Source organism: Lepidochelys kempii, chromosome 3 (genome assembly GCF_965140265.1).
Source record: "Lepidochelys kempii isolate rLepKem1 chromosome 3, rLepKem1.hap2, whole genome shotgun sequence".
Classification (NCBI taxonomy): Eukaryota; Metazoa; Chordata; order Testudines; family Cheloniidae; genus Lepidochelys; species Lepidochelys kempii.
In genome coordinates, this window is record NC_133258.1 from 146,624,572 (window position 1) to 146,649,448 (window position 24,877).

At 39.3% G+C, this 24,877-nt stretch overlaps 1 protein-coding gene across 2 annotated transcripts in view; it reads left to right on the top strand.

The window, feature by feature from the left end:
• The window catches only part of TTC27 (tetratricopeptide repeat domain 27), a 185,134-nt gene that overhangs the window by 112,103 nt on the left and 48,154 nt on the right, over positions 1 to 24,877 (top strand). The window contains exons 10-13 of one of the 2 annotated variants that reach the window (XM_073338420.1): positions 1,561 to 1,674; positions 12,230 to 12,325; positions 15,726 to 15,848; positions 24,048 to 24,275. In XM_073338420.1, coding sequence (XP_073194521.1) covers positions 1,561 to 1,674; positions 12,230 to 12,325; positions 15,726 to 15,848; positions 24,048 to 24,275 — 561 coding nt within the window. The remainder of the gene's footprint in view (positions 1 to 1,560; positions 1,675 to 12,229; positions 12,326 to 15,725; positions 15,849 to 24,047; positions 24,276 to 24,877) is intronic. The other variant, XM_073338421.1, reaches the window with a different exon arrangement.

A 24,877-nucleotide genomic window follows, 5' to 3' on the forward strand; every position in this document is an offset into this window, starting at 1 on the left:
CGCAGCGCAGTGAAGATGCTGGGGTAAGTCAACCTAAGCTACGTTGACTCCAGCTACGTTATTCACGTATCAGAAGTAGTGTAACTTAAGTCGACTTACCCCGGTAGTGAAGACAAGCCCATAAAGTCTCAGTCTAGGCCTAGGTGAAGTCATAACTATTGCTGCTTCTAGAGTATTAATAGTTGACTGACAGGGAGAGATGTAGTTTTGTGCCTCTGAAGAAGATATATTGATGTCTGTTTATTGTTTTGTCTACAAATTACAGTTGCATACTGTGAAATGAAGAGTGTTGCCCTTGTCCAAATTTTAGTGCCTGAAAGTATACTTAGGAATGTTCAGTTCCTTATTCATTTTGGGTTGTGGGGTTTGTGTTTATATTCCGACATTTGGGAACCTTGGATTTAGCTGAAATACCTTTCACTGAGAAATGTATATTGACATCTATCACCAACTAGTTAAAACTTTTTTTCATTAAGTAAAAATAAAATGCACAAACAAATAATGATAGCATACCACCATCTGACACCAGACTGGAAAAGACTAAAGCTGTCTATATGGAATCAAGTGTGTTGAGGCCACTTTGGCTACCACTTTCTTAATGACCTCCCCGAAAAATTGTAGGTTAGAGATTGGATGATAACTGGTGAAGTTGTTGGCATCAAGAGAGGGCTTTCTGAGTAGTGACCTCACACTGTTTCTTTTAGGGCAGTTGTCACTCAGCTTCATTATGGAGAGAAGTAGAAAAACTCCACACTAGCCTACAGCCATGAGAGTCAAGTTTGTAGCTCAGTAATGACTGACCACAGTGTTCTCAGTACATGTAGCATAATCCTCAGTGAAAGAAAGTGGACAAGACCTCACCATTGAAGGTGGCATATATAAAATCTCCTGCTTAGATTCATCTCCCAAGTCGCTAAACAAAACAGCCCAGGGAAGAATGATATTTTCAGCTAACAGGTAGAAAACTCCACACAGCAAGAAACTGGATTCTTGTGTAGAACAAAACAAGTAAAATTCACTAGATTACTAACAACTCTGATAAATTCTGCTGAGCACAACTTTGTTTATACGGTAACACCAAATAACTACTTTTTTTGCTTGTGTCAGAGCCACTATTTAGGGAAATAAATAAGAAGCCCTCCTTCTTGTAATCACTTTCCATGTGTTTTTTCACCACTTGTTCCGTCTTGCTTCCTTGTTGATTCACTAGTCCCAAGTTTTATTCTTTGTGTGCGTGCGCTCATGCTCACACACACACACACACACACACAATACCAGATGAACTTTATTCAGATGAAATAGCATAGCAATAAAATATTTGGTACAGTCATTTTTGGTCCATTGTTATTTAATAGACCAGCAAATGTGCATACATATAATGTCTTGAATTTACCAATAAGATACTGTGACAGAAAATTTGAATTGCAGAATAGGTTACAGTTTGGGCAGATCTGCTTGAACAAGTGAGAGATGTTGAAAATTACCATCAAATCTCATTTTTTTTAACCACTCTTAAAATAAATAATTTTAACCTTTTTTTTTTCCCCACCTCCCCCTTAGTGTTTACTTTCACAACCTAAATTCTGGGCCATTCATACTTCAGCCTTACTTCTCCGGACAAAGCTTGAGAAAGGAAGCACTCGTCGAGTAGAACGAGCAATGAGGCAAACTCAGGTAGGTCGTCCATTGTTACTGCCTCCAATCCTCATACACATTCTCTTGCAAGCATTTAGACAGCCAACTTTGAAAGAGAGCTGGCATTTTTCAAATAATTTAATTTTGTAAATAAAAACACTTTTTTACATTAAGCCTTTGGAAGGTTGAAACCAGAATCTGTTTCCTTAACTTTTCTTCTTTCTGTGACATTGAAATGGTTATTTTGTAGTGGTTTGTGAATGCAAAACCTATTAGCCAACAAAATCCAGAAAATATTTCAGTTGTGAGGTGTGTTTACCTATAATTCTATAGAACTTTTCTGTGGAGCATTTTTTAAAATAGTCTGCCGTCTTTACAAATTTAAACTTGGTTCATGTCCATGGTCAGCAGGCATTTCCCATGCATCTGTTTCAGGGGAGGGCAAATTTTTGGCCTAAGGGCCACATCAGGTTTCTGAAATTGTATGAAGGGCCAGTTAGGGGAGGCCTATCTGATGCCCCCTGCTTCTTGCCCCTTGACTCCCCCTCCCCCCGCCCCGGACTCTTGCCCTATCCAACCCCCACTGTTCCCTGTCCCCTAATGGTTCCCCTGGGACTCCTGCCCCATCCATCCCTCCCTGTCCCCTGACTGCCCCCGGACCTTCTGCGCTCCCCACCCCCCGGGGACCCCTGCCCCATCCAACCACCCCTTCTCCCTGACCCCTATGGAACCCCTGCCCCTGACTGCCCCTCAATGCCCCATCCACCCCCCCCCTCCTTCCTGGCTATCCCCCTGGGACCCCTTTGTGGCTCCAGGCCAATGGGGGCTGCAGGAAGCGGCGCAGGCCAAGGAAAGTGCTGGCCGCCCTTCCCGCAGCCCCCATTGCCCTAGGACGGCAAACCACAGACAGTGGGAGCTGCGATTGGCCAATGCTGCAGGTAAACAAACCATCCCGACCTACCGGGGACTTTCCCTGGCATGCCGCGTGCCAAAGGTTGCCAATCCCTGTCTCAGACCATTATATTAGATACATTTTTTTTTATTATGTAGGTCAGCACCACAGATAACTACATGGAAATCTTGAGCAGATTTATTTCTTAAATGTCAGTTAAGAATTTGATTTGATTAGGCCAGAGTTAGCAATAAAATTAGAAGAACAGTATGATATAAACCTCCCAGATTTTTATGCCAAGACCTAAAGGGTATTGGTTCAAAATTACTGGGGTGGAATGAAGTGGGGAATGTTCTAATAAAGGTATTAGAATCAGTGACAAACCTTGTTAATGGAGAAATTATGAAGAAAAATAACGGTCATTTGTTCGTAGATAAAGGTCCAGAAAATAGAAAAGGAATGGAATGTACACTAATGTGCATGTAATTAATGAGGGAAAAATGATTTTCCTTTTAATGACTTGATGACAATACAAGTATAGAAACTGAATCTAAAAATGAAAATACTACTGCTAGAAATGTATCTGTAAATGAGATACTGGAGGAGTAAGTTGTAAATGCTCTTCCCAAAAGGCCCTCCAACAAAAACAAAATCTCCAACATTCCAAAAAACAAAATCTATATAATTTATAAATAACAGGGGAGGGGAGTGTGGGTGTGAAGCTAAATTTTGGTGACTGTGTGTGCTTGCTGCACCTCTAATGTCTGGAATGTGCATTTAACAGACTTGTCAGTTGGAAGCAGCTGCTCTGGAGTCCGAACCCAAGAGCAGAGAGGGCTGGATGTAACTTGTGAATAAGGACTCACATGCCGGGCTAACTCAACTTATTTCATTGTTTTATTTTTTCCTTGTCTTTCCAATCCAATGACAGTTATGAAATCAAAATAGTTACTTACTTCAGAGGATCCCAAATTGGTCTGTTGAGCAGTTTGTATTGCTTCATGGAGAGCTGGATGAGCACTGGCTCTCTTCGTTGTTTTCACTTTCTTTTACAGTTATCTAGTGTAACGATGCTGCCTCTGGCGGGAGAAAGCTGAGAGTATCAATTCAGGACAAACTGCTTAGAGCAGGGTTGTTACAGCCCAAGGCTGGGTTTCCTTTATTATTAAGCCTCTCCAAACCAGCCAAACAGAGAGGACTTCGGTTTCACCCCACTGGCTAACCATAAGTCATATAAGCAATTCCCGTAGACGCTCCTGTTTCCCGGTATCACCATCAGTGCCACTCGTTATCGGGACGAATGGTTATGAAAACTAATACCCTAGTAAAAGAAAAAAGTTTCTCCCAATCCCAAAGGACCAAGCCCCAGACGCAGGTCAATATACAAGTCAGATATTACCTACAAATCATGCTGTTGCCAATCCTTTAGAATCTAAAATCTAAAGGTTTATCAATAAAAGAAAGAAATATAGATGGGAGCTAGAATTGGTAAAATGGAATCAATTACATACAGTAATGGCAAAGTTCTTGGTTCAAGCTTGTAGCAGTGATGGAATAAACTGCAGGCTCAAGTCAAGTCTCTGGAGTAAATCCACAGTTTGGATGGGTCATTCAGTCCTTTGTTCAGAGCTTCAGTGTAGCAAGGTTCCTCCAGAGGTAAGAAGCAGGACTGAAGACTAAATGGAGGGGTTTCCAGGACCATTTATTTTCTTTCTCTTGGTGGTGGAAACCCCTGTGTTCTCCTGTGCAAAATCACATCAACAAGATGGTTTGTAGTCACCTGGGCAAGTCACATGTCCATGCGTGACTCAGTTTGCAGGCGGCAGCCTTTGCTCACATGCTAGTTTGTACATTCTCAGAAAGACTTCTCATGTGGATTGGAGTCTCCCAAGGTCCATTGTCAGTTAAGTGTTTCCTGATTGGGCACTTAATCTGCAAATTCCTTTCTCAAGAAGCTGACCAAATGCTTCACTAATGCCACTTAGAATCAAACACATTGAGATACAAGTACATAGCCAATATTCATAACTTCAATTATAAAATTGATACATGCATACGGATAGCATAATTATAACCAGCAGATCATAACCTTTCCATAGACATCTTTCTGGACTGCCATTGTACAAGATTTGGTGCAACTATATGACCGTGGTTGCAACAATGATCTATACGGTCCCAGTTCATGTCAATAATGTCACATCTAGTCCAGGAGTTCTCAAACTTCATTGCACCTTGACCCCCTTCTAACAACAAAAATTTCTACACGACCCTAGGAGGGGGAACCGAAGCCTGAGCTGTCCTGAGCTCCACCGCCCCAGGCGGGGTGGGAAGGGGCAAAGCCAAAGCCCAGCCCCACCACCCCTGGTGGGAGCAAAGCCAAAGCCCAAGGGATTCAGCTTCAGGCAGGGGGCCAATGACCTGAGCCCTGCGACCCTGGGCTTTGGCTTTGGCACTGGCCCTGGGTGGTGGGGCTCGGGCTTCAGCTTTGGCACCCAGCAAGTCTAACGCCAGCCCCAGTGACCCCATTAAAACAAGGTTGCGACCCACTTTGGGGTCCTGACCCACAGTTTGAGAACCACTGATCTAATCCCTTAATGCATAATATTATAACTACCTGAATGCTGTAAATGTAAGTATTGTGTTATTTGTGATAAGGCTCAGGGATATGTCATATTTTCCTACAGAGTCTGTGAGCAAGATGGCTTGCCATGCCTAAAATATTACTTAAAATTTTTAAATGTTACTGGAAAGCATAAAGAATGGAAATGTTTGTGGACATTATACACATTTTAATGTAATGCTTCCCCGCTTTCCCAGATGCAGAGTTGTACAACCATTTAAGTTGCCTAGAAATAGAAGTGTGCAATAAATGATTCTTCAGTAGGACTCTCCACCTCATCCTGAATCCATTTTTCGTGTGTGTGTGTATGTACATATATTATACAGATAAAAAAACTCTCATTCAAGAACGTTTGCAACAGGAAGTCAGGGCTTGTCTTCAGTGTGGTGCTAAATTGGCGCCTCTGCACTTGCTGTAGTGGCGTCAATTTAGCAGGTCTGGTGAAAGCACGATAAGTCCATGGGAGATCGCTCCCCATCGACTTCAGTACTCCACCTCAACGACAGGCGGAAGCTAAGTTTACAGAGTTTCTCCCGTTGACACAGCGCAATGTAGACACCGCGCTAAGTCAAAGTAAGTTATGTCAACTTAAGTTACGTAACTTAACTAGCATAACTTAAATCGACTTATATCATCAGCGTAGACAAGGCCTCAAATCTGTCAACATTGACACCGCTAGCTGGGAAGATGCAGCTAACAGTCTATGCTGGAGGGCTGCTCTGCACCAGGGATCCAGAGGCAGAGGAGAGGTGGTTGAGAGAGGGGAAAAAATGAAGAAAGCAAAGAGGAAAGCAGAGCAGGTCTCACGTGCTAATAGTGTGCTGGCTTCATCTTATGGCCCTGTTCTTTACACCTGTATTAACTATATGGCAAGTACTTGAACTCAAGAATTGGACTCTTCAGTCACTCATGATGCTGTAGCACGACACAATAATTAAACGGTTTTGGTGCTTACACAACCATTTTTCAAGCTGGAAGGGTGCCATTACATTACCATATATTGTGTTTCCTAGGTCAGACTCAGCCATTGGAAGAGTGTTTTCTGCCAAGTAGTTTCTCAACGAAAGTTAACTATATATCACTCAGGTTTTCATGTGTGTTAGGGCAGTTAAGTTTGGGAAAGAAAGAAGTGTTGTAAAGAGGAAAAATAGTAAGAATCTGACTATTCTGAAACAGTTTAATCAAATGCGGGACTAGAGAGACTGAACTTGTTTGTCCTGTTCTGCCCCCACTGAGACCTCCCCAAGTCAAATTAACAAAATATGTGTTATAATTTGTAATTGATTGAGGAGAGTAAAAATGCAGATACAAAAGAGCATTTTTTTGTCAAATACATTCCCACCATCTTCTGACACTTGTCATCACAAAAAGCAACTGTTATTGTTAAAGCTTAGTTTAATTGAATGTCTGTGGTTAGGAAGCTTGTACTCAGATTGACTAGTTAGATAAAAGAGTAGATGTAAATGTTTTCTCCTCTTTGTGGGCTCTTCAGAAAAAAGTAATCATATTGGTAACATGAAGCCGTCCTCCAATTTCAGTGCGTGTGGTAGGTCAAAAGTCTAATTGAAATACTGGAAGATGGAACATTTCATTCATTTTCTAGATTTTTACCTCTGTAAAGAAATAGGGTACTGTTAACAACAAAATCTCTACGTACAAAGAGAGAGAATCAGGAAATGAACAACTATTTGTGACTGATAACCATGTCTTAGACACTTTTCACTGATATCCTTTGTTTTCTTTTTTAATTGCTTGTTGAATTGAGTTGTCTTTTTTTAATGTAATAATCAAATTGCTAGGGTTTTCTAATGTGTGTATTTTTAAATTATAAAAGCTATTTTGCAATCTCACAAGCATTTATCAGTGCAGAATCTTAATTTTATGAAATCAAGTTGAGATGAGGCTTTTTCTTGTAATAGCTTACATAATGAATGCATTGATATTTTGATGTATTCTTCATAAACATACCATGCGTTAGTTAAATGAACTGCAGGTACATAAGGTTAGTTAGACTTAAACCATATAGTAATAGAAAAATTGCAAGATGATTCCTTCTGAATGTTCCCTTCTGGACAGTGTAAACACAGTAACAGGTGAAAAGGATCATAAGGAGACATGACTTTATTCAAATGGGATACATGTTAAACAATGAAGCACGGTACTTAAAAATTATTTTTAAAAAAGATTGATTTGGCCATGTCATTGTGTTTGTGTCTTTGAGGATGAACTCAGTCTCTCAAAGAATGCAGCTGTTGTGCCTTTAGCCCAAGTTTTTGACATAATTTTTTCAGCATATCTCTTTATTGTAATGCCTGACTTGGGAAAAAGGTTGCAGTGCAAAGCAATAAATGGTATCTGGTATAAGATCAGTCAGATCTGTACTACAGATTACCATCTAGTTTCTCCTTCCTGTCCAAAATATAGATACAGCCCTTGATACAATAATTCTTTGCCCAGGGTCTTAAAGGAGATATCAGTGGAAACTTCGAGGCATTGAATTTGCAAATGTTGGAATCACCCTACATATAAACAGAGATGGGGAAATATCCCAGATTCTGTTTAGGGTGATGCTAAGCCTTTGTAGAGCTAGATAAGCTGGCTAACCCCTAGAGCAATATCACATATACCTAAGGCTGGCCTTAAGAAGCCCATATTATCATTCTTGTAAGTCCAGAGAGAAGAGAAAGGGCTGACTACTTCTCTTGGGTTTGACCTTCTTCAGCCCACCTCATAAATGTCCTTGTCCTAAGCTTTCTCTCAGTCCTGCTGATACTTCCTCTGGTAGTGCTTAACAGTCTTTTCCTATCACTAATACTCTATCAGCATTGACAACAGAGGCGGCAGAAAGTTGCAGTGAAATATGCCGCAGCACTTCTGAGTGCCTAATATGCCCAGAAAGACACTATACTGGTTGAGTGCAAAGAGCAGGTATGGACTGAGAGAAAGGAATGATGGGGAGAATGTACTATGTTCTCTGCTGACACATGCTCAAATTTAAACATATACATAACTTTAAACTTATAATTCCACTGACTTGAAAGACTACTTGTGCTTAAAGATGTTCACTCAGAGCCATAGTTGTGACACAGGATTTGCCTGACTAGTACGTTAACGTATGAAAGAGATCAGAGTCTTTCACCATTGTTTCAAGGTAAGTTCTACTATGAAACAGAATAATTTATTAGAAACATATGTAAAATATGCACGTTGTTTTTTGTTCACATTGTTTTAAGAGGAACATTAAACTACTGACTTTTTATAAAGGTTTCTTTCCAGACTTTGTTTCCAAGCATTGAGACCTAACTAAAAGTGATTTTTGGTGGCAAATTTGGGAATTGGTTTGGCCAATTTTAAATGATCTATGTATGAAAAAAATAAATGCAAAAACAGTTAAAAGAACTTAAATGCACAACTGGGAAAAAATAGTATGTTTCACATTATTTGAAAAACATTATGTTAAAGTGAAATTAAGTCATAAAACAAATGCTCAAAGGGGCAGAATTAAGATTTTGCATGAATGAACTGTTTCTGTTCTCATTTGGAATCTTGCTGAAGGAGACTGTCCTGTTGTTTCCATCTGGGTGAAACTAAGGAAGCTGCGACTAGATCATATTTTGAGAGGATAATGACACCAAATTCTAGAGATGAGGTGGCAGTGCCCTTTGCAGCCTTAATGTAGTTATTGAAGTGTTCTATTTGAATAATCAAGTGGCTCTTGTTAAGAACACCTGATTGAATGGTTCATAAACCAAGGTGGGAGGGCTTGCAAACACTTCGGAGGACATTAGAATTTAAAAAGACCTTGACAAATTAAAGAATTGGTCTGAAACCAACAAGATAAAATTCAGTAAAGACAAGTGCAAAGTACTACACTTAGGAAGAAAAAATCAAATGCAGAACTACAAAATGGTGAATAAATGGCTAGGTGGTAGTAATGATGAAAAGGATCTGGTCCAGAGGTCACATGACCACTCTTGTGGCTTCCCTTTGCTTCCTCATCACAAAGTCATTTTTCTGCAGGGGACATAAATTCTGTGCATGTGCAGTGGCATAGAATTCCCCCAGGAATATGGAATAGAAACTGGCTCACTGTACCCAGATTCCCTATTAACTGTCCAGTTTGGTGTTAGTCAGCAAGACAAATTGTCAAGAGGGACTTCAACATTTGGGTATGTTGCAAAACCTTTCTGTTTACACAGGCTTTTCCCGAAGGCAGTGATTAAGTGGGAAGGGTTTTTTTGGAGTGGGGGGCAGCAGGGGGTGTGTGTGTGTGTGAGAGAGAGAGAGAGAGAGAGAGTTGCTCATTAGTTTTGTTGACTTTGTAAATTTTATGGATTTATAGTTGTGTGGTTGATTTTCAGCTATGGAGTAAGGGTAGGATTCTCTCTCCCTACACACTAGCCACATTTTAAATTTTCAAGCATCAGTTAGAAAAACAGTTCAATACAATCCCAATGATCTGTTATCCACAGATCATTGGCATACTCAACCATAACAGCTCCCTGTTCTTAAAACATACTTGGGAGCACTTAAATCTATGAATTATAAGAGCTGCTGTGGTCTGTTGCATTTTTTCATATCCAGGGAGCTTTTAATCTTCAGATACTTTCATGTGTAGTAGTTTGGAACTGCAGACAGAGTACAGTCATTAATTTCTGTTGGATGGGGGCGGGGAGTCCTTTTTTATTTATAAATAGCCATATTCTAATGCAGCATTTTATTTACATTAAGCTGTTTCCAAGCGTCCAGTGTAGAAGATGGAGTTAGCTGGGCATTTTCTGATGAATCCTTTTGCTTCCAGAAAATGCCATTGCTTCAAAATTAAAGCTTTCTGCAGGAATCCATATCAATTTCAATAAAATTACATTTTAAAAATAAATAAAGCATTTTGCTATGGTTGTAAAGGAATGCTTCCATGTTTTTGTTTCAATATGACTTAACATAAAATAAATTTTGAAATTATATTATAAATTATAATATATAAAACAAAAGTCTAAATTGGAACAAAACATTTAGATTTTAATGAAATGGAGCACTTGACCCAAAACTAATCTTTTCCAGAATATTTTGAATTTTTTTTTTTTCAATTCGGAACAAAACCAAACCTGAAAAATCACAGAATTTCCCACCAAACAGGAATTCTGGTTCCTGCACAGCTCTTGTAAAATAAATGACACACACCTAATGAACTGGACAGTTTTACTGTTATCTTCTGCTTTAATGGAATGTGTATAAAAAAAGTGTAGCCTACTCTTCTCAGTCATGTCAGAATACAGTTTGCAACTATAGACCGTGGCCAATTATTCTCTTTATCTAAATCTTCTTGTTTTGCATGGCACATTAAAAGATGGTTTGAATCCCTCCTTGGACTATATAGAACTATGCATAAGAATTTGACATTACTAGTCTGTTTCTTTCTGGTTTGATGGAAGATGCCGTAAATACACCTCAGCCAGGCACCTGGAGTTAGATTCTGGTTAATCTCTGAGACTAGGGCTCCATAGAAACAATTTCATGGGAGAGAATTTAAACAAAGGCCAAGATTTTAAAAAATAGGTGTTTAAAGTTAGGCTTGTAATCCACAGTCAGGCTTATAAATCACTGGCTTGATTTTCAAAAGTGCAAAGCACCCATCCGCATCCGCTAAAGTCACCATAGGTGCAGGAACTAGGGATGCTGCTGCACCCCTGGCTTGAAGTGGTTTCCATTATATACAGGGTTTACAGTTTGGTTCAATGGCTCTCAGCACCCCCCTATAAAATTTGTTTCAGCACTGCTGGAAGTCACTGATATTTCCAAGTTGCTCAATAATTTTAAAGTCATATCACTGACATTGCTAACATTAGGCACCTATTTTTGACATTCTTGAGCTAGGTTAGTAAATCAGTAACTAGAGTTTTCAAAATGTATTGCCTCCACAGATCACAACCTAATTTCTCCACTTCTTTGGAGTCTTTGTATTTTCTGCCCTAGTGGACAAGAATTGAGGGAGAAAAGGACCAGACATGTCTCTAATTTGTCTCTGTGCTGAGCTGTGCGTACGTAGTGGCAAGAGGACCCCTTTTAGGGTTCTGCTTTCAGTGGCTGAGTTCAATATGAGATTTGATGGTCAGATTAATTATGTAAAAGCAAGTAACCTATCTCTGGCCTTACATGCACTTCCATTTTAGATATGTGGATTTATTGGTACATCCATCTGAAGGAGATTCTTTTTTTAAAATTCCAAATCTACTTTCTAGTTGTAAATAATTCACACTTTTTTCTTATCATCCTGCTAGCTCTGTTGAATTTCTAGATGTTGACTTGAGACAGGTTTACTGTGCAAAACTAATTTACAGAGATAGATGGGAGGCAAGAACATAAATTTATTTTTCATAAATTCACATTTGTCCTGAAGAAAAACATGAATCGAATTGTCTTCCCAATGAGAGCAGTGTATTCTATGTTAGAGGTCTGGTTATGAAAGTACGACTTGGAGAACAGTGGGCTTTACTTGGGTGTGTTTTTTTCCCAACAAACTTCAGACTTAAGGTAATTCAGTGTTCTCTCTCTCTCTCTCTCTCTCTCTCTCTCTCTCTAAGAAAAAGTTAACAAAGCACTGAAATATATACGCTGAAGTCACCTTAACTCCTGTCATCTTTTGTCAAATATTCTTGCATAGCACCATTTACTCAACATATGTATAATGATAGGGTTTTTATTGTTTGGGTTTTTTAAATTGCTAAATTGTTTGGGTGGGAATTAGAAATTTGATTCTTTCTTGTTCTTGCTTTATGCAATGTAAGGTTCTATTGTTTTTTATAAGGTTTGTATGCTCTTGGAAGTTTGATTTTATGTATGTTTTAGTATATAATGGAGGGTTTAAATTTGATTAATTGTCTTGTGTGTAAGTGTAGCCTATCTCTCTGATAAAAATGTCTATTTTTATCTCATTATAGCATCTGATAAGTTACACTTGAATACCTAATACTGTTATAGCTGCTGTCTTGTAGCTTATATTAAGGGCACCTACAGTCTCAGGCACCTTTTTATACTTAAATAAATGTAAATAAATAATAATTGAATATGCTTTGTACTTGTAGGCACTTGTAGATCAGTTTGAAGACAAGAAACCATTGGTATCTGAACGAATGAAGATTTTCTACAGTTGTCAGGTGCTTCCACACTGGGCCATAGAGGTACAAACTACCAGTATGACATTTACTCTAGATACCATGTTCAGATGTGATACCAGTGTGTTATGTGCCAGCAATGCCCCTCTGCCATGTACATTGGCCAAACCAGACCGTCTCTATGCAAAAGAATAAATGGACACAAATCTGACATCAGGAATTATAACATTCAAAAACCAGTAGGAGAATACTTCAGCCTCCCTGGTCACTCAATAACAGACTTAAAAGTGGTAATTCTTCAACAAAAAACCTTCAAAAACAGACTCCAATGTGAAACTGCAGAACTGGAATTAATTTGCAAACTGAACACCATCAAATTAGGCCTAAATAAAGACTGGGAGTGGATGAGTCATTACAAAAACTGATTTTACCATACTAATTTCCCCCTACAGTTACTCATACCTTCTTGTCAACATTTTGAAATGGGCCACCATCATTACCACTACAAAAGTAATTTTTCCTCCCTTAGTATTCTACTGTTAATTGAATTGTCTCGTTAGACTGACCCCCCCACTTGGTAAGGCAACTCCCATCTTTTCATGTACTCTGTGTGTGTGTATATATATATAATTTTATATATAATATATATACCTACTACTGTATTTTCCACTCCATGCATCTAATGAGGTGGGTTCTTATGCCCAAATAAATTTGTTAGTCTCTAAGGTGCTACAAGGACTCCTCGTTGTTTTTACTGATATAGACTAACATGGCTACCACTCTGAAACATGTTCAAATTATTTTTGATATTGTGTGCTATTTTGTGAAGCACCATGTCCTAGAAGCTGCAGTGGAAACCCACTGTCTGCTGCATGTTACCATGTATAAATTGGAAAACTTGTTGAAAAAACTGGATGAACCTAACAATATAGGAATATGTAGATTTAAAAAAGAAAGAAAGAAAAAAAGAAATCAAATTCTAGAACATGTGCAGCTTTTTTATATACATTTCTATCATACACAGAATTGACTGCTTGCTTAGAGGTGTTTGCTTGCAAAACAGCTTTTCTACATGGTCTTCTCGTTTTTTGCTTTAATGGAAAACAGAATAAGAATTCTTCAAAAGAAAATGGAACAAATAGAGTTAGTGTGTTCTACAGTTACCAAAATACCATAAATGAAAAGCGTTGCCATTCTTAGGGGTCTGCTTCCTGTTTCTCCATCTACTCATTAATGAGGTAGACCAAGTCTTATAGGAAGTGGGTCATGGCCAGAGTACTCTGGGTCAGTGGGTGAGATAACCCTGTTTGTTTCCATTTTCCACATAAGCCTGAAGTCCTCCTATACCTCAATAAGGTTCTGCCTCCTAGATGTTGGCCTTTCACTTTGATCCAGGCCCACTCCCCCATCAGTCCCTTTAGTGCCCACTTCCCCTCCTCCACTATGTGATGGATTTTCTTAATAATTCCCTCTTTTCCCCTGTGGAATCTGATACCTCATCCCACAAGAGGAATACCAAAGCTGAAGCACTCTTATTTTCTAGTCATGCAGCTTCTTTTTTTGTAGGATGAAGAGGGCATTTTTTTCCAGCTACGTTTTAATTTTAAGTGGAAGGTCATGCTATTTGAAAGATGTCAGACTGTGCATAGTCTTATCTGGTGGTATATTTAACGCAGTATCAGAGGGGTAGCCTTGTTAGTCTGTATCCACAAAAACAACGAGGAGTCCAGTGGCACTTTAAAGACTAACAGCTTTATTTGGGCATAAGCTTTTGTGGGTAAAAAACCCACTTCAGATGCATGGAGTGAAAATTACAGGTACAGGCATAAATATATATTGGCACATGAAGAGAGGGGAGTTACATTACAAGTGGAGAACCAGTGCTGAAGGCCAATTCAATCAGGGTGGATGTGGTCCACTCCCAATAATTGATGAGGTGGTGTTAATACCAAGAGAGGGAAAATTGCTTTGGTAGTGAGCCAGCCGCTCCCAGTCCCTATTCAAGCCCAAATTGATGGTGTTAAGTTTGCAAATGAATTGTAGATCTGCAGTTTCTCTTTGAAGTGTGTTTTTGTTGAATAATGGCTACTTTTAAATCTGTTGTTGAATGTCCAGGGAGATTGAAGTGTTCTCCTACTGGCTTTTGTATGTTACTATTCCTGATGTCTGATGCGTGTCCATTTATCCTGCTACGTAGAGACTGTCTGGTTTGGCCAATGTACATGGCAGAGGGGCATTGCTGGCACATGATGGCATATATCACATTAGTAGATGTGCAGGTGAATGAGCCCCTGATGGTGTGGTTGGGTCCTATGATGTTGTCGCTAGAGTAGATATGGAGATAGAGAAGGCAACGGGGATTGGTTCCTGGGTTAGTGTTTCTGTGGTGTGGTTTGTAGTTGCTGGTGAGTATTTGCTTCAGGTTGGAGGGGTTGGCTGTCTGTAAGCGAGGATTGACCTGCTTCCCAAGGCCTGTGAGAGTGGGGGATCGTTTTCCAGGATGGGTTTTAGTCTGTTGATGTGCTAGAAAGGTTTTAGCTGGGGGCTGAATGTGATGGCCAGTGGTGTTTTGTTATTTTCCTTATTGAGCCTGTCCTGTAGTAGGTGACTTCTGGGTACTATTGCTGTAATAAGATGGTGTTGTATGGTAGTGATAACGTGTATGAATACATATCAAATTGCAGAGGCTATAGATCCCAATTCTGTAGTGAGATGCTCACATGTGGATGCTTGTACCTGCATAGAGCTCCATTAAATCAATTTGATCTCCGAATGAGCTTAGGGGGGTTGCCTTCATTATCTCATTGCAGGATTGGGGCCTTACTTAGTAAATTTCTATATATTTCTACAAATAAAATTATGTATTTTATATGTGGTAAGCAAGTTTATAATTTCTTTAAAACTGAAGGGGATATTGCTATATTAATCTCTTTTTTAAAAAAACAAAAAACTTCAAAGTCTAGAAAACACAGCTTAATAGGTTAGTTTAAAATGGAATTACTTATTTTTAAAAGTTAAATAAATATTGTATTGCAATGCGTCTGCTCTCAAATCTTTGTCTTTCCTTTAAGTCAGATCTGTATGGCTGCTCAAACTGGACTGATATGCCTTCTGGAAGGAGCTCTAAATTTTTCCTATTTTTTCACATCAAAAATTATTTATGGAGATTGTTACATTGTGTGGACAAGTTTACTTTAAATATATTTGAAACAATACAAAGGAATTTTTATTAGGATGATTTGTCAGTGATGAGCAAAATTCAGATGCTTGATTGGGATTAATCACCCAGAAGTTATCCAAACTTTATCCCAACCCCATTAGTCTTCAAAATTTGGCTACACATCTCATGAGAAATGTTTCTTGTATTTTTTGTGTTTCCTGTTAAGGCCAGAAATGCCTGTAACATCTTTTTTAAAAATGATAATGAACATGCATTTAACTTTTCTCTATTATTTTTGACTTTCAGCACCAACTTGCAAGCTTACTCTTTGAACTGGGGTGCACAAGTTCAGCTCTCCAGATCTTTGAGAAGCTGGAAATGTGGGAAGCTGTAGTAATCTGCTATGAAAGAGCAGGACAGCATGGGAAGGTGAGAGAGTCTTGTTTCTGAGCTGAGTTTCTTGGATTTTGTTATTTATATTACAGTAGCACCTAGAAATCTTGTTGTGCTACGCACTGTATACATGTACACACATGCAGATACACACAGAGCTGTTATGTATTAGTACAAATAGATATGAACTCACCCAACTTTTTTCTATTTAGCAATTCAAACAATGGCTGATTTATTGTAGGTGTCACGGCAGAAGTGGGTCTGGCGAAGGTATTTGAACTGGGAGAGGGTAGTACAGGTCAGCCCACGGTCAGTGTCCATACACAAGGAGAAGTGTGTGAAGAAAATATTTGTGGGGAAAGAGGACAAGCAGCAAATGAGTTTAGTATCATTGGTAGAACTGAGAAGGACCTGTGGTTGGGGACATGTTGGGAGAGGAATGCGTGAGTGAGAAGTGGCTTTGGAGGTGAGAGCAAGAAGTTTGAACTTGATAGCGTGACTGATTGTGTGTGAGAGAGAGAGAAGGGTGATGTGGTCCTGGCTAAGGACAATGAAGACTGTTTTATATGGTGGGGTACAATGTGAGTGTTACAGATTAGGAGGTTCAAATAATCAAAATGGGGAGATGCTGAGGGCCTGGACAAGAGTTCTGACTGTGTGAAAATAGGTAATCCAGTTATAATTCCCACTTAACTTTAGTTCTCATTTAACGGTAGCTCAAACAGACATATGCTGTACGTTTTGTTTTTAAAAGGCATAGTTTTAAGAATCATTAAGATAAATCAAATACTCAAGTCGGGAAATGCAGTTTTTAAGATTGAAAGTTCCACTTTAACTCTCCCTGCTTGGTTGTTTCTCTGCTGAGGTTTCTCTGAACTTCTCCCTCCATTGCACTAGCACTTGTGACCAGCAGTGGGAGCACTAGGGTAGGCCAGCCAGTTGACATTTACTGCTGTCATCTAACCCCGTATGCTGATGACACAGTAGTATAAAGCTGCTGGTGGCTAGTCTGTATTAGCCCTACCTGTTGCTCACACCAATGAAAATGCACTGGTGCTAAAGCATTGATGAAAGGAATTTAAGAAAATGCTTACTGGATATGTTACCTGTTTGCTTATACCTTTAAATGTGTTCTGATTATGCTAATATGTCCAGGTGGGAAGATTGATAAAATAAGATCCATGGTAAAAACCCTGTTTTCAGTAGCACGTAACTTTCTGAAAGGTGAAAGTTTTTCCTCTTTAGTCTCTTGGCCACCTTACTCAGATCTACTGATACATGGAGAACCTATTTAAAGCCATACATGGAAAGACTGGGCTTACATTGAGTTAAGGTTGCAGAGGCAGTTTGTAGTCTTTTTATATAGAATTGTAACTTGTCAATTAAAACAAATAACCTAGAATTTCTTTTAATGCCTTATGTAACTTTTTCCAATTATACTAGGCCAATATCTAGATCTTGGTAATTATAAACTGACAGATCTGTGTTTCACTGCCAAATGCCATGTCACATTATGCCTGCCTTGGGGATACTGTGCTACTCTAAGGACTCTTTCAGTACAGTAGAGAAATAGAGGTAAATATTTTCCATTTCCTGGAAACACATTCTGTTCTAGTTAAATGCACCAACTGCCCATAGGGAGTTATGAAAATGGCATTCAGGCAGAGTATCTGACACAGGAAACTGCTTTCAGAATTGATGTTTGTACAGCACTTTGAAAATACAAAACACCATGTAAGTGCTATGTAGCAACAGTACTGAAAACAAGGTTAGATCTAGAGCAAACCGACAAAAAAAGATTTAGCTGTAAGACAAGGAGTGAGTATATTTGTGCTCATTATCAAGAGAGCATTATTAATGTGAAATATTCCTATTAAAAAGACACTGTAACTAGACGTGTGGAAATGCATGAGAATCTGCTAGTGCGAAATATTGTCAGTGGATGGAGCAGCCTCAGAGCAAGCTGTGTTAGACAAGGCTTTGTACCTGATTCTCAGGATTGCTATTTTAAAATGAGTGTAATGAAAAGCTGAAAAAACTTACAAAATGGTCAAACACTGAAGAATATTAAGGGGGGAATATTAAGCCCTAGAGTCATATCATGCTCTTTATTTCTACTTTTGAATTCTTGGTTGACAAAAAAGTTACAAACATCAACAATGCAGATACAGAAGTGAAGAGGTAAAGTAGTGCTACAATTAGTACTGCAGCATATATTAGATTCATGTATTAGATCCAATATACTTGAGAAAAGCCTCAATGATAACTGGGAGAGTGCATATAGCCGCATAAAACTTGCTAAGAGCAAGAGGTTACTAAAGTTTAGTAAACTGTTTTCTGGATTTTTGTATGATTATTGGATATGACTCTACTTATTTATTTCATAATATGAATATAATTAGTGGAATCTGGTATCATAAAGTGAGCCAGCAAAAGAGCAACACAGTGCCAAGCAAGGAGCAAAACAGAACACTTATACAAAAAGAGCAATTTAAGTTGTGAACACACAGTGTGGTGTTAGTTACTGACCTTGTCATTCCAATTTTTTCACTTGTTGCATTCCTCCAATAGACCTATTGAAGAGCAGACACCAGTCTTCATGGATGTGGTAAAAAAGTAGGCTGAGGAAAGGGTCCTGAGCCTGTCAATACTACTGAAAACTAAAGAGGGGCATTTGTACCAAATGGAAATGTTACTGGGAGCATAAATTTGGAGGAGAGGGCAATGGCTATAGAAGCTAAGATGGTCCCTTGATCTTGAAACCTTGAATAAGGCATCCGGTTTAAAAATATCACCCAGCCTTTCAGTAATGGCCCCTAGCCTCCAGCACCTGCCCTGTGCACACACTTCACCTTCAGCCAGAGAACTGCATGTTTTGCCAGCTGGCAAATAGACCTACACCCACTACTTCCTCTCTGCTTTGCCCCCTCCATGCTGCTTGGTATGTGTCAAAGGTGTAAATGAAGGGCTGTTAGGAGCAGAGCTCCCTCCTCAGCTTCTCCTGCATTAGTTCAAGCCATTGAACCCACTGTGGTTTACTAGGGTCAGGCGAGACATCAGAGGAGAGGGCTGCTAGCTTGGTTCTTAAGACATCTTCAGGGACAAGACACCCTTCCCTCCATCATTGTGGAGGCTTGGTGGGAACTTGTTCCTTACCCTAACTTGGGGATAGTTCCAGCCCCGCTCCTCACCCACCTTCCCCAGCCTTTGACTTGCCTGTGAATTTCCACCTTGAGGAGTGCCAGTGTAACAAGGCAGTAGATGCTTGTGAGATGGACACTGCTTTGGAGGAGGGGAATTGCTCCCCCTAGGACAGAGCTATTTGGGGACATAGTTGTGGGGAGCCTGCATGGGGTTTGGCCCTCCTGACCACTTGCCGTGTTAGAGAGACAGCAAGAATGTGGAGAGAGGAGGAGCTCCTGGAAAGAAAGCTCCTGGAATGGGGTGGGGACTCCCTCATGTGCAGGAGCCCTAGAACACTGCTTCCCCTTCTTCCTCGGGTGGGAAAAGCCAGGAACAGAGCCCAGCTTTGCAGCTGCAGAGGCAGCAATCCATATGTCAGCGATCGTCCTTGTCACCACAGGAGAAGTCTATGAATGCAAAACCACAAAACATTACAAATGTTACTTCATGCAGGGGAACAACAATAGGAAGAGCTGGGAAGCCTGTTTCACCCTCTTATTCTGACTGTCTATGCATTACAGAGACAAGGTGGGTGAGGCAATATCTTTTATTGGACCAGCTTCTGTTGGTGACGGAGACTAGCTTTTGCACTTATACAGAGCTCTTTTTCAAGTCTGGGAAATGTACTCAGTGTGTCACAACTCAGTACTAGGTGGAACAGTTTTTTTTTTAGAAGATAACACATTTCAAGAGATCATTGAAGGTGTAGTGGCCCATTAACACTTCTTCAGTCATGGGGGGAAGGGAGCTGGGAGGGGTTATTAGTGGGTTACAGATTGTTGTAATAAACCATAAATCCAATGTGTCTATTCAGTCCATGATTTTTAATGTCTAGCAAAGTTATGAATTTAAGCTCTCAGGCTCATCTTTTGAAGGTGTTGTGCAGGTTTCCTCTAAGAATGAGGATTGAGAGGTCAGATATAGAGAGTGGTCGCTTTCTGAAAAGTGTTCACCTTCAGATGATGTTTTTGTCTTTTATTATTTTTCTGTGTGAGTTCATTCCAAGAGCGCAGTGATTGTCTTGTTTTACCCATTTAGTTGTTGTTGGGGCCTTAATGCACTGGATAAGGAATTCCACATATTGTGATAGGCATGCATAGGGTCCATGGATCTTGAAAGGTGTGTTGTGGGGAGTGTTGATTATCACAGCAGTAGAGAAATGTCTACAGGTTTTGTAACTGTTGTTCTGGCAGGGTCCGGTGCCACTTTGAGTTGATGTGCCCTGGTGTAAGCTGGGACCAACATGCCTACAATACTGCCTGTGCAATTTGTGGCAGAAAAGGAGTATCATGAAGTGCTGTGCAGCACAGGAACATGGGAAGGGGAAAGACAGGACAATTTAGATGAATATCAGGAAAAGCTTCTTCAAGGCAAGATCAAACTAGTATATAAATTACTAAATTAATATTTTACATGATGCTTTGAAAATGTAACTACTGCCATTAAACTTTACAACAGGCTTGTAGAGAAATAAGTATTCCCTATATGTAGAAGAGGAAACTGAGACAAAGACTGCAATGAGTCAGTTCCAAAACAGGAATTAGAATTTGGGAGTTTCCCTCTCCCACTCTCATGCTCAACCCACTCTGTCATACTACCTCTCTAGTAGACTGTATTTTGGGTCTCCCACACCCACCCGGGCCGCTCCCCGTGCTGGTCCATCAGCACAGCCCCCACTGCGTGCTGGCTCTCGGCCAGCAGGGCCTCGCCCCCGTCCCATTTCCAGCCGGCACTGGCTGCGCTCTGCGGTGGTTAGTGAGTGCGGGCAGGCTCCAGGCAGTGGCCGTTTGTGTCACCTCTGCTGCCCACCCATCGGCCCATTACGTGCATTGTCTTTCTTCATGTTTTAAATAAGTGTCTAGTGAACTGAGCTCTTGCTTTCATTCCAGTTCAGCTTAGACACGCCTGTCCAAACCATTTAATTGTAACAAAACTAAAATTACAGTTTCATAAATATTGCTGATTTAAACAAGATTTGATTTACCATGTTAAATTTATCTTTTTTATAAAGTTAATTTTAAGAAGTTTTGTGAAGATTAAGAAAAGTAGCTTGTTCTATAGTTTGGGAACATGCTCAAAATATATTTTTCAAAAGTTCATTTTATTTTGATTTCATTGCTAATTATGTAACATTTCAAGTCATTAAAAATGTATTTAATGATTAAGAATTATGAAATGAATCTCTCACATAGCGATTACACTTCATTTATCTAAATTATGGTCTTACCAAGAGAAGATCACCACTCAGATCCACATGAAGGATTTTGCTTCCAATATTTTTCTTTCTACAGAACCAGAATTCCCATCAAAGAGCAGGATACCAGTTTATATCTGCTACAAGATTACAAGAGTAATTTTGCTCTTAACAAAAATGCACAGCATAATGGGAAATCTTGATTTGAAGCATTATCCAGATTTGTATGAGCCAACAAACTAATCATTTTTAAAAATCCAGATAATTTTGTGACTTTGTGATAAGTCCTGTGAAGATTGGAGGAACAAAGAGAGGATGAAAAACCAACTGCATAATATATATGGGAGGTGAACAGACAAAGTATTGTATATTTAATTATTATGTTTTATCTCCAAGCTGGAATATTTATATTGGCAATGAATCCCTGCAAATTCAGGCCAAAACATACTGTTTTTGCGCACTTAAATGTAAAATGTAATTAGTGAATGGCTGGGCTGTTTGTGTAGTGTGTAACAGTACTAGGCACTACCATACAGAGACCTGGGTTTGGGAGTGACTTACACAGGATGAGGGAAAGGAGCAGCATGCAATGCCCTTTTCACCTCATAGCTGCTGTTCACAGCAGAATTGGTTAGTCTCTAAGATGCCACTAGTACTCCTTTTCTTTTTGCGAATACAGACTAACACGGCTGCTACTCTGAAACCTATTTTAATTGTGTGGTTCTCTCTGTTCTAGAACAATTAATCATCTTTGAGATCAGCTGTCAATATTTATTAATTTAATCACAGTCAGAGAAGTTAGAGATGTGAGGAAAAATTATTTGTTATCTAGTCTTTCCCTCTGCCAGCTTAGGGTTTTTTATGAAGGTATATTTTTCTCATGCTTTGCCCAGTCTAATAATAAATGTCTCAAGTAATAGAGATTTCACAGCTTCCTTTGGAAAACTATTCCACTGCTTAAGAACTCTTACTGGTCAGAAATTTTTCCTGAGACTCAGCCTACAATTTTCTGCTTCTTAATTTGGTACCATATTTTCCAATTATGTTCCCATACAATCCTAAACAATTCCTCTCCCTTCTTTGTTTATGCCCTTCCAGTATTTGTAGACTGTTATGTTTCTGCTAAATCTTCACTTACCATAGATGGCAGCAAGAATGTCTTAATATATTAGAGATGAAAAAATTCACAACAAAGTGAAACCCTTGAAAGGGCTCTTTCTTTCTGAAGATTTCTGAATGGGCTCTTTGAACTTTATTAATAGTCCAAAATTAACCTGTATGCCCAAAATTGAGGGAGGGGCAGTAGAAGACTGCACACACATTGGCCATTTTTTCTGACTGAATTCCCTAGAGATTATGCAAGTGTGGGGAAGGAAAATAGCTTTCATTAGAACAGAAGAGGGAAGAATCATTCCCACATGAAGATCAACAGTGCAGTTGCCTTAGGTAGAGTGAGTGACATACTGCAGGGGAATGTGATTAATAATAAACTGCTCAACCTTGGCTCTGTGGCAGGATTTATTGGACTAAGCCATAATCTCATATGGTTCAAACTGATCCTTTCAAATAGAGAGCATACACTGAGTTGAATTCTGAATGATGCTGCTAATATCTGTGTGTGTTATGTGTTGAGGTTATATTTGGGTGGGGGGAAATTCACTTTGGACCACTGATGATAGACCACTACCTATTTATTTATTGGTGAGACTAAGGAGGGGAAAGTATCTTTCTGAAACTTTGAGGTTAGGGAGAGACTGTAACCTGGCACTGAGGAAAGTAAGACAGAGTTATAAAGGGTATTGTAGGCAGTCAATTTTAACAGGTCTTGTGGGAACTCCAGCATGTATCCTCTCTTCCAAAAGCCTGCAAATCCTCTGAAGCTTGGTTTTTAAATGCTTACTTATGTCTGAGTATATTTTTATCTCCTACATTTAGATGAAAATATAGCTTTTATTTGTACATTTTGTAGAACAGTAGCAGCCACAGCCAAGAGGGAGTAAAGAGAGAGGTAACATAAAACATGTTGGAAGCATTGCCTCCAGAAGGGGCAAATTAGAGATCAGGAAATGGAATAAGCATTGAGGATACCTAATGAGGTGATTCAAACAAAGAAGAATAAAAGAGCAGGCAGGACCTGTCAGTAGCCTAATTGTAGCGGCAGTGCACTACCATGTAAGAGATACAGATTGGATTTCCAGAGTTTGTATTTGCTTGTTGGGCAAAAGATACAGTTGAGGCATGAAATGGGGAACAGCTATTTGCAGCTTTAACGTACTGACACTTTCCCCAGTACAAAGAGGTAAAGGTTAATCCCATTTTGACACTGAGGTGCTCCCAGGTTGTACCATATTTCAAAATTTTACTGGAGAAAAATTCTCCTTTTCACGTAGTCCTCTGCTTTATCTCCAAATAGTCCTCTGCTGGAAAATGTAAGAGTTTACATTTCACCTTGACTTCCATGAAAATCAGTTTGAAAAAAATTGATCTCTGAAATGACTCCTTTTTACTGCACTAGAGTTGCAATAAAAATGAATATGGCTTTCGTATTTAACATAAGTAAATCATGCCTTAAGGTTCATGCAGACATGAACAGAATTTTAACAACAGTACTTAAATGTTAGTCTTTGGGCTTTACAAGATGTAAAAGAATTTATGGAACTTTTTTTTTTTTTTCAAGGATTTATCTCTGACACAGACTTTGTTCAAGATACTGTTTTGTTTTTCAGATTTCTTGACTTTTCTTAGATTATGTAAGGAACTGCTAAAGTGTAAAATCTGAGAGACAATGGTAATATGTGGTTAGATTGACCATGGATTCTCCTATTAAGGGGCTCATTTCCTTTTTATTTTTATAATAGGCGGAAGAAGTCTTGAGGCGAGAGCTAGAAAAAAAGGAAACACCAGGATTATATTGCTTGCTGGGTGATGTTCTTAAAGATCACCAGTACTATGACAAGGCTTGGGAGTTATCTAAGCATCGCAGTGCCCGGGCCCAGCGCTCCAAGGGTCTCCTCTATCTTCGCAACAAAGAGTTCAGAGAATGTGTGGAGTGCTTCGAATGTTCAGTGAAGATTAACCCCATGCAGGTTGGGAACGAAAAACAAATATGGTTTTTAAAGTTTGCATGTTTACTTTTTAATTTTGTTGTGTTTTTAAATGTATTTTTCAAAATTTAAAAAAAGGTTAACTGTGTTCACAAATGGTCAGAGTAACCGTTTTAACGTTATTAATTTATGTGGTAAACATTGCTGATCTTCAAGGTGAGAGACTAAGAGCTCTGTCTAGAAGCAGCATAATAAGGGAATGGACATGTACAAGCTTTCCTATGCAGGCCTTCTGCTGAAATTGAGACTTGGCTTTTTGCATCCCCACTGTCCCCAAAATGCCAAGACACTGCAAATGGTAGTGTTGCTAGGCAATAAAGGGCGGGGTGGACTAACCGCATCTGAAGTTTCTTCTCACCGCCAAATGGTCTGGATCAGAACTTTCAGTGACCTCATGTGATGCACTTCTAGAAGTGATAGTTGTACGTAGTTTTACAAGTTTTATACTACTTTACAGACATTTTATTATTTAATCTATTTGGCCCAAGTGTAGTATTAAAGTGCAAAAGTTTGCAAAAGACAACGCAGTAATACAATTATGGTATAATATAGAAGGTATTTCTCACTAATGTATATTCTTAATC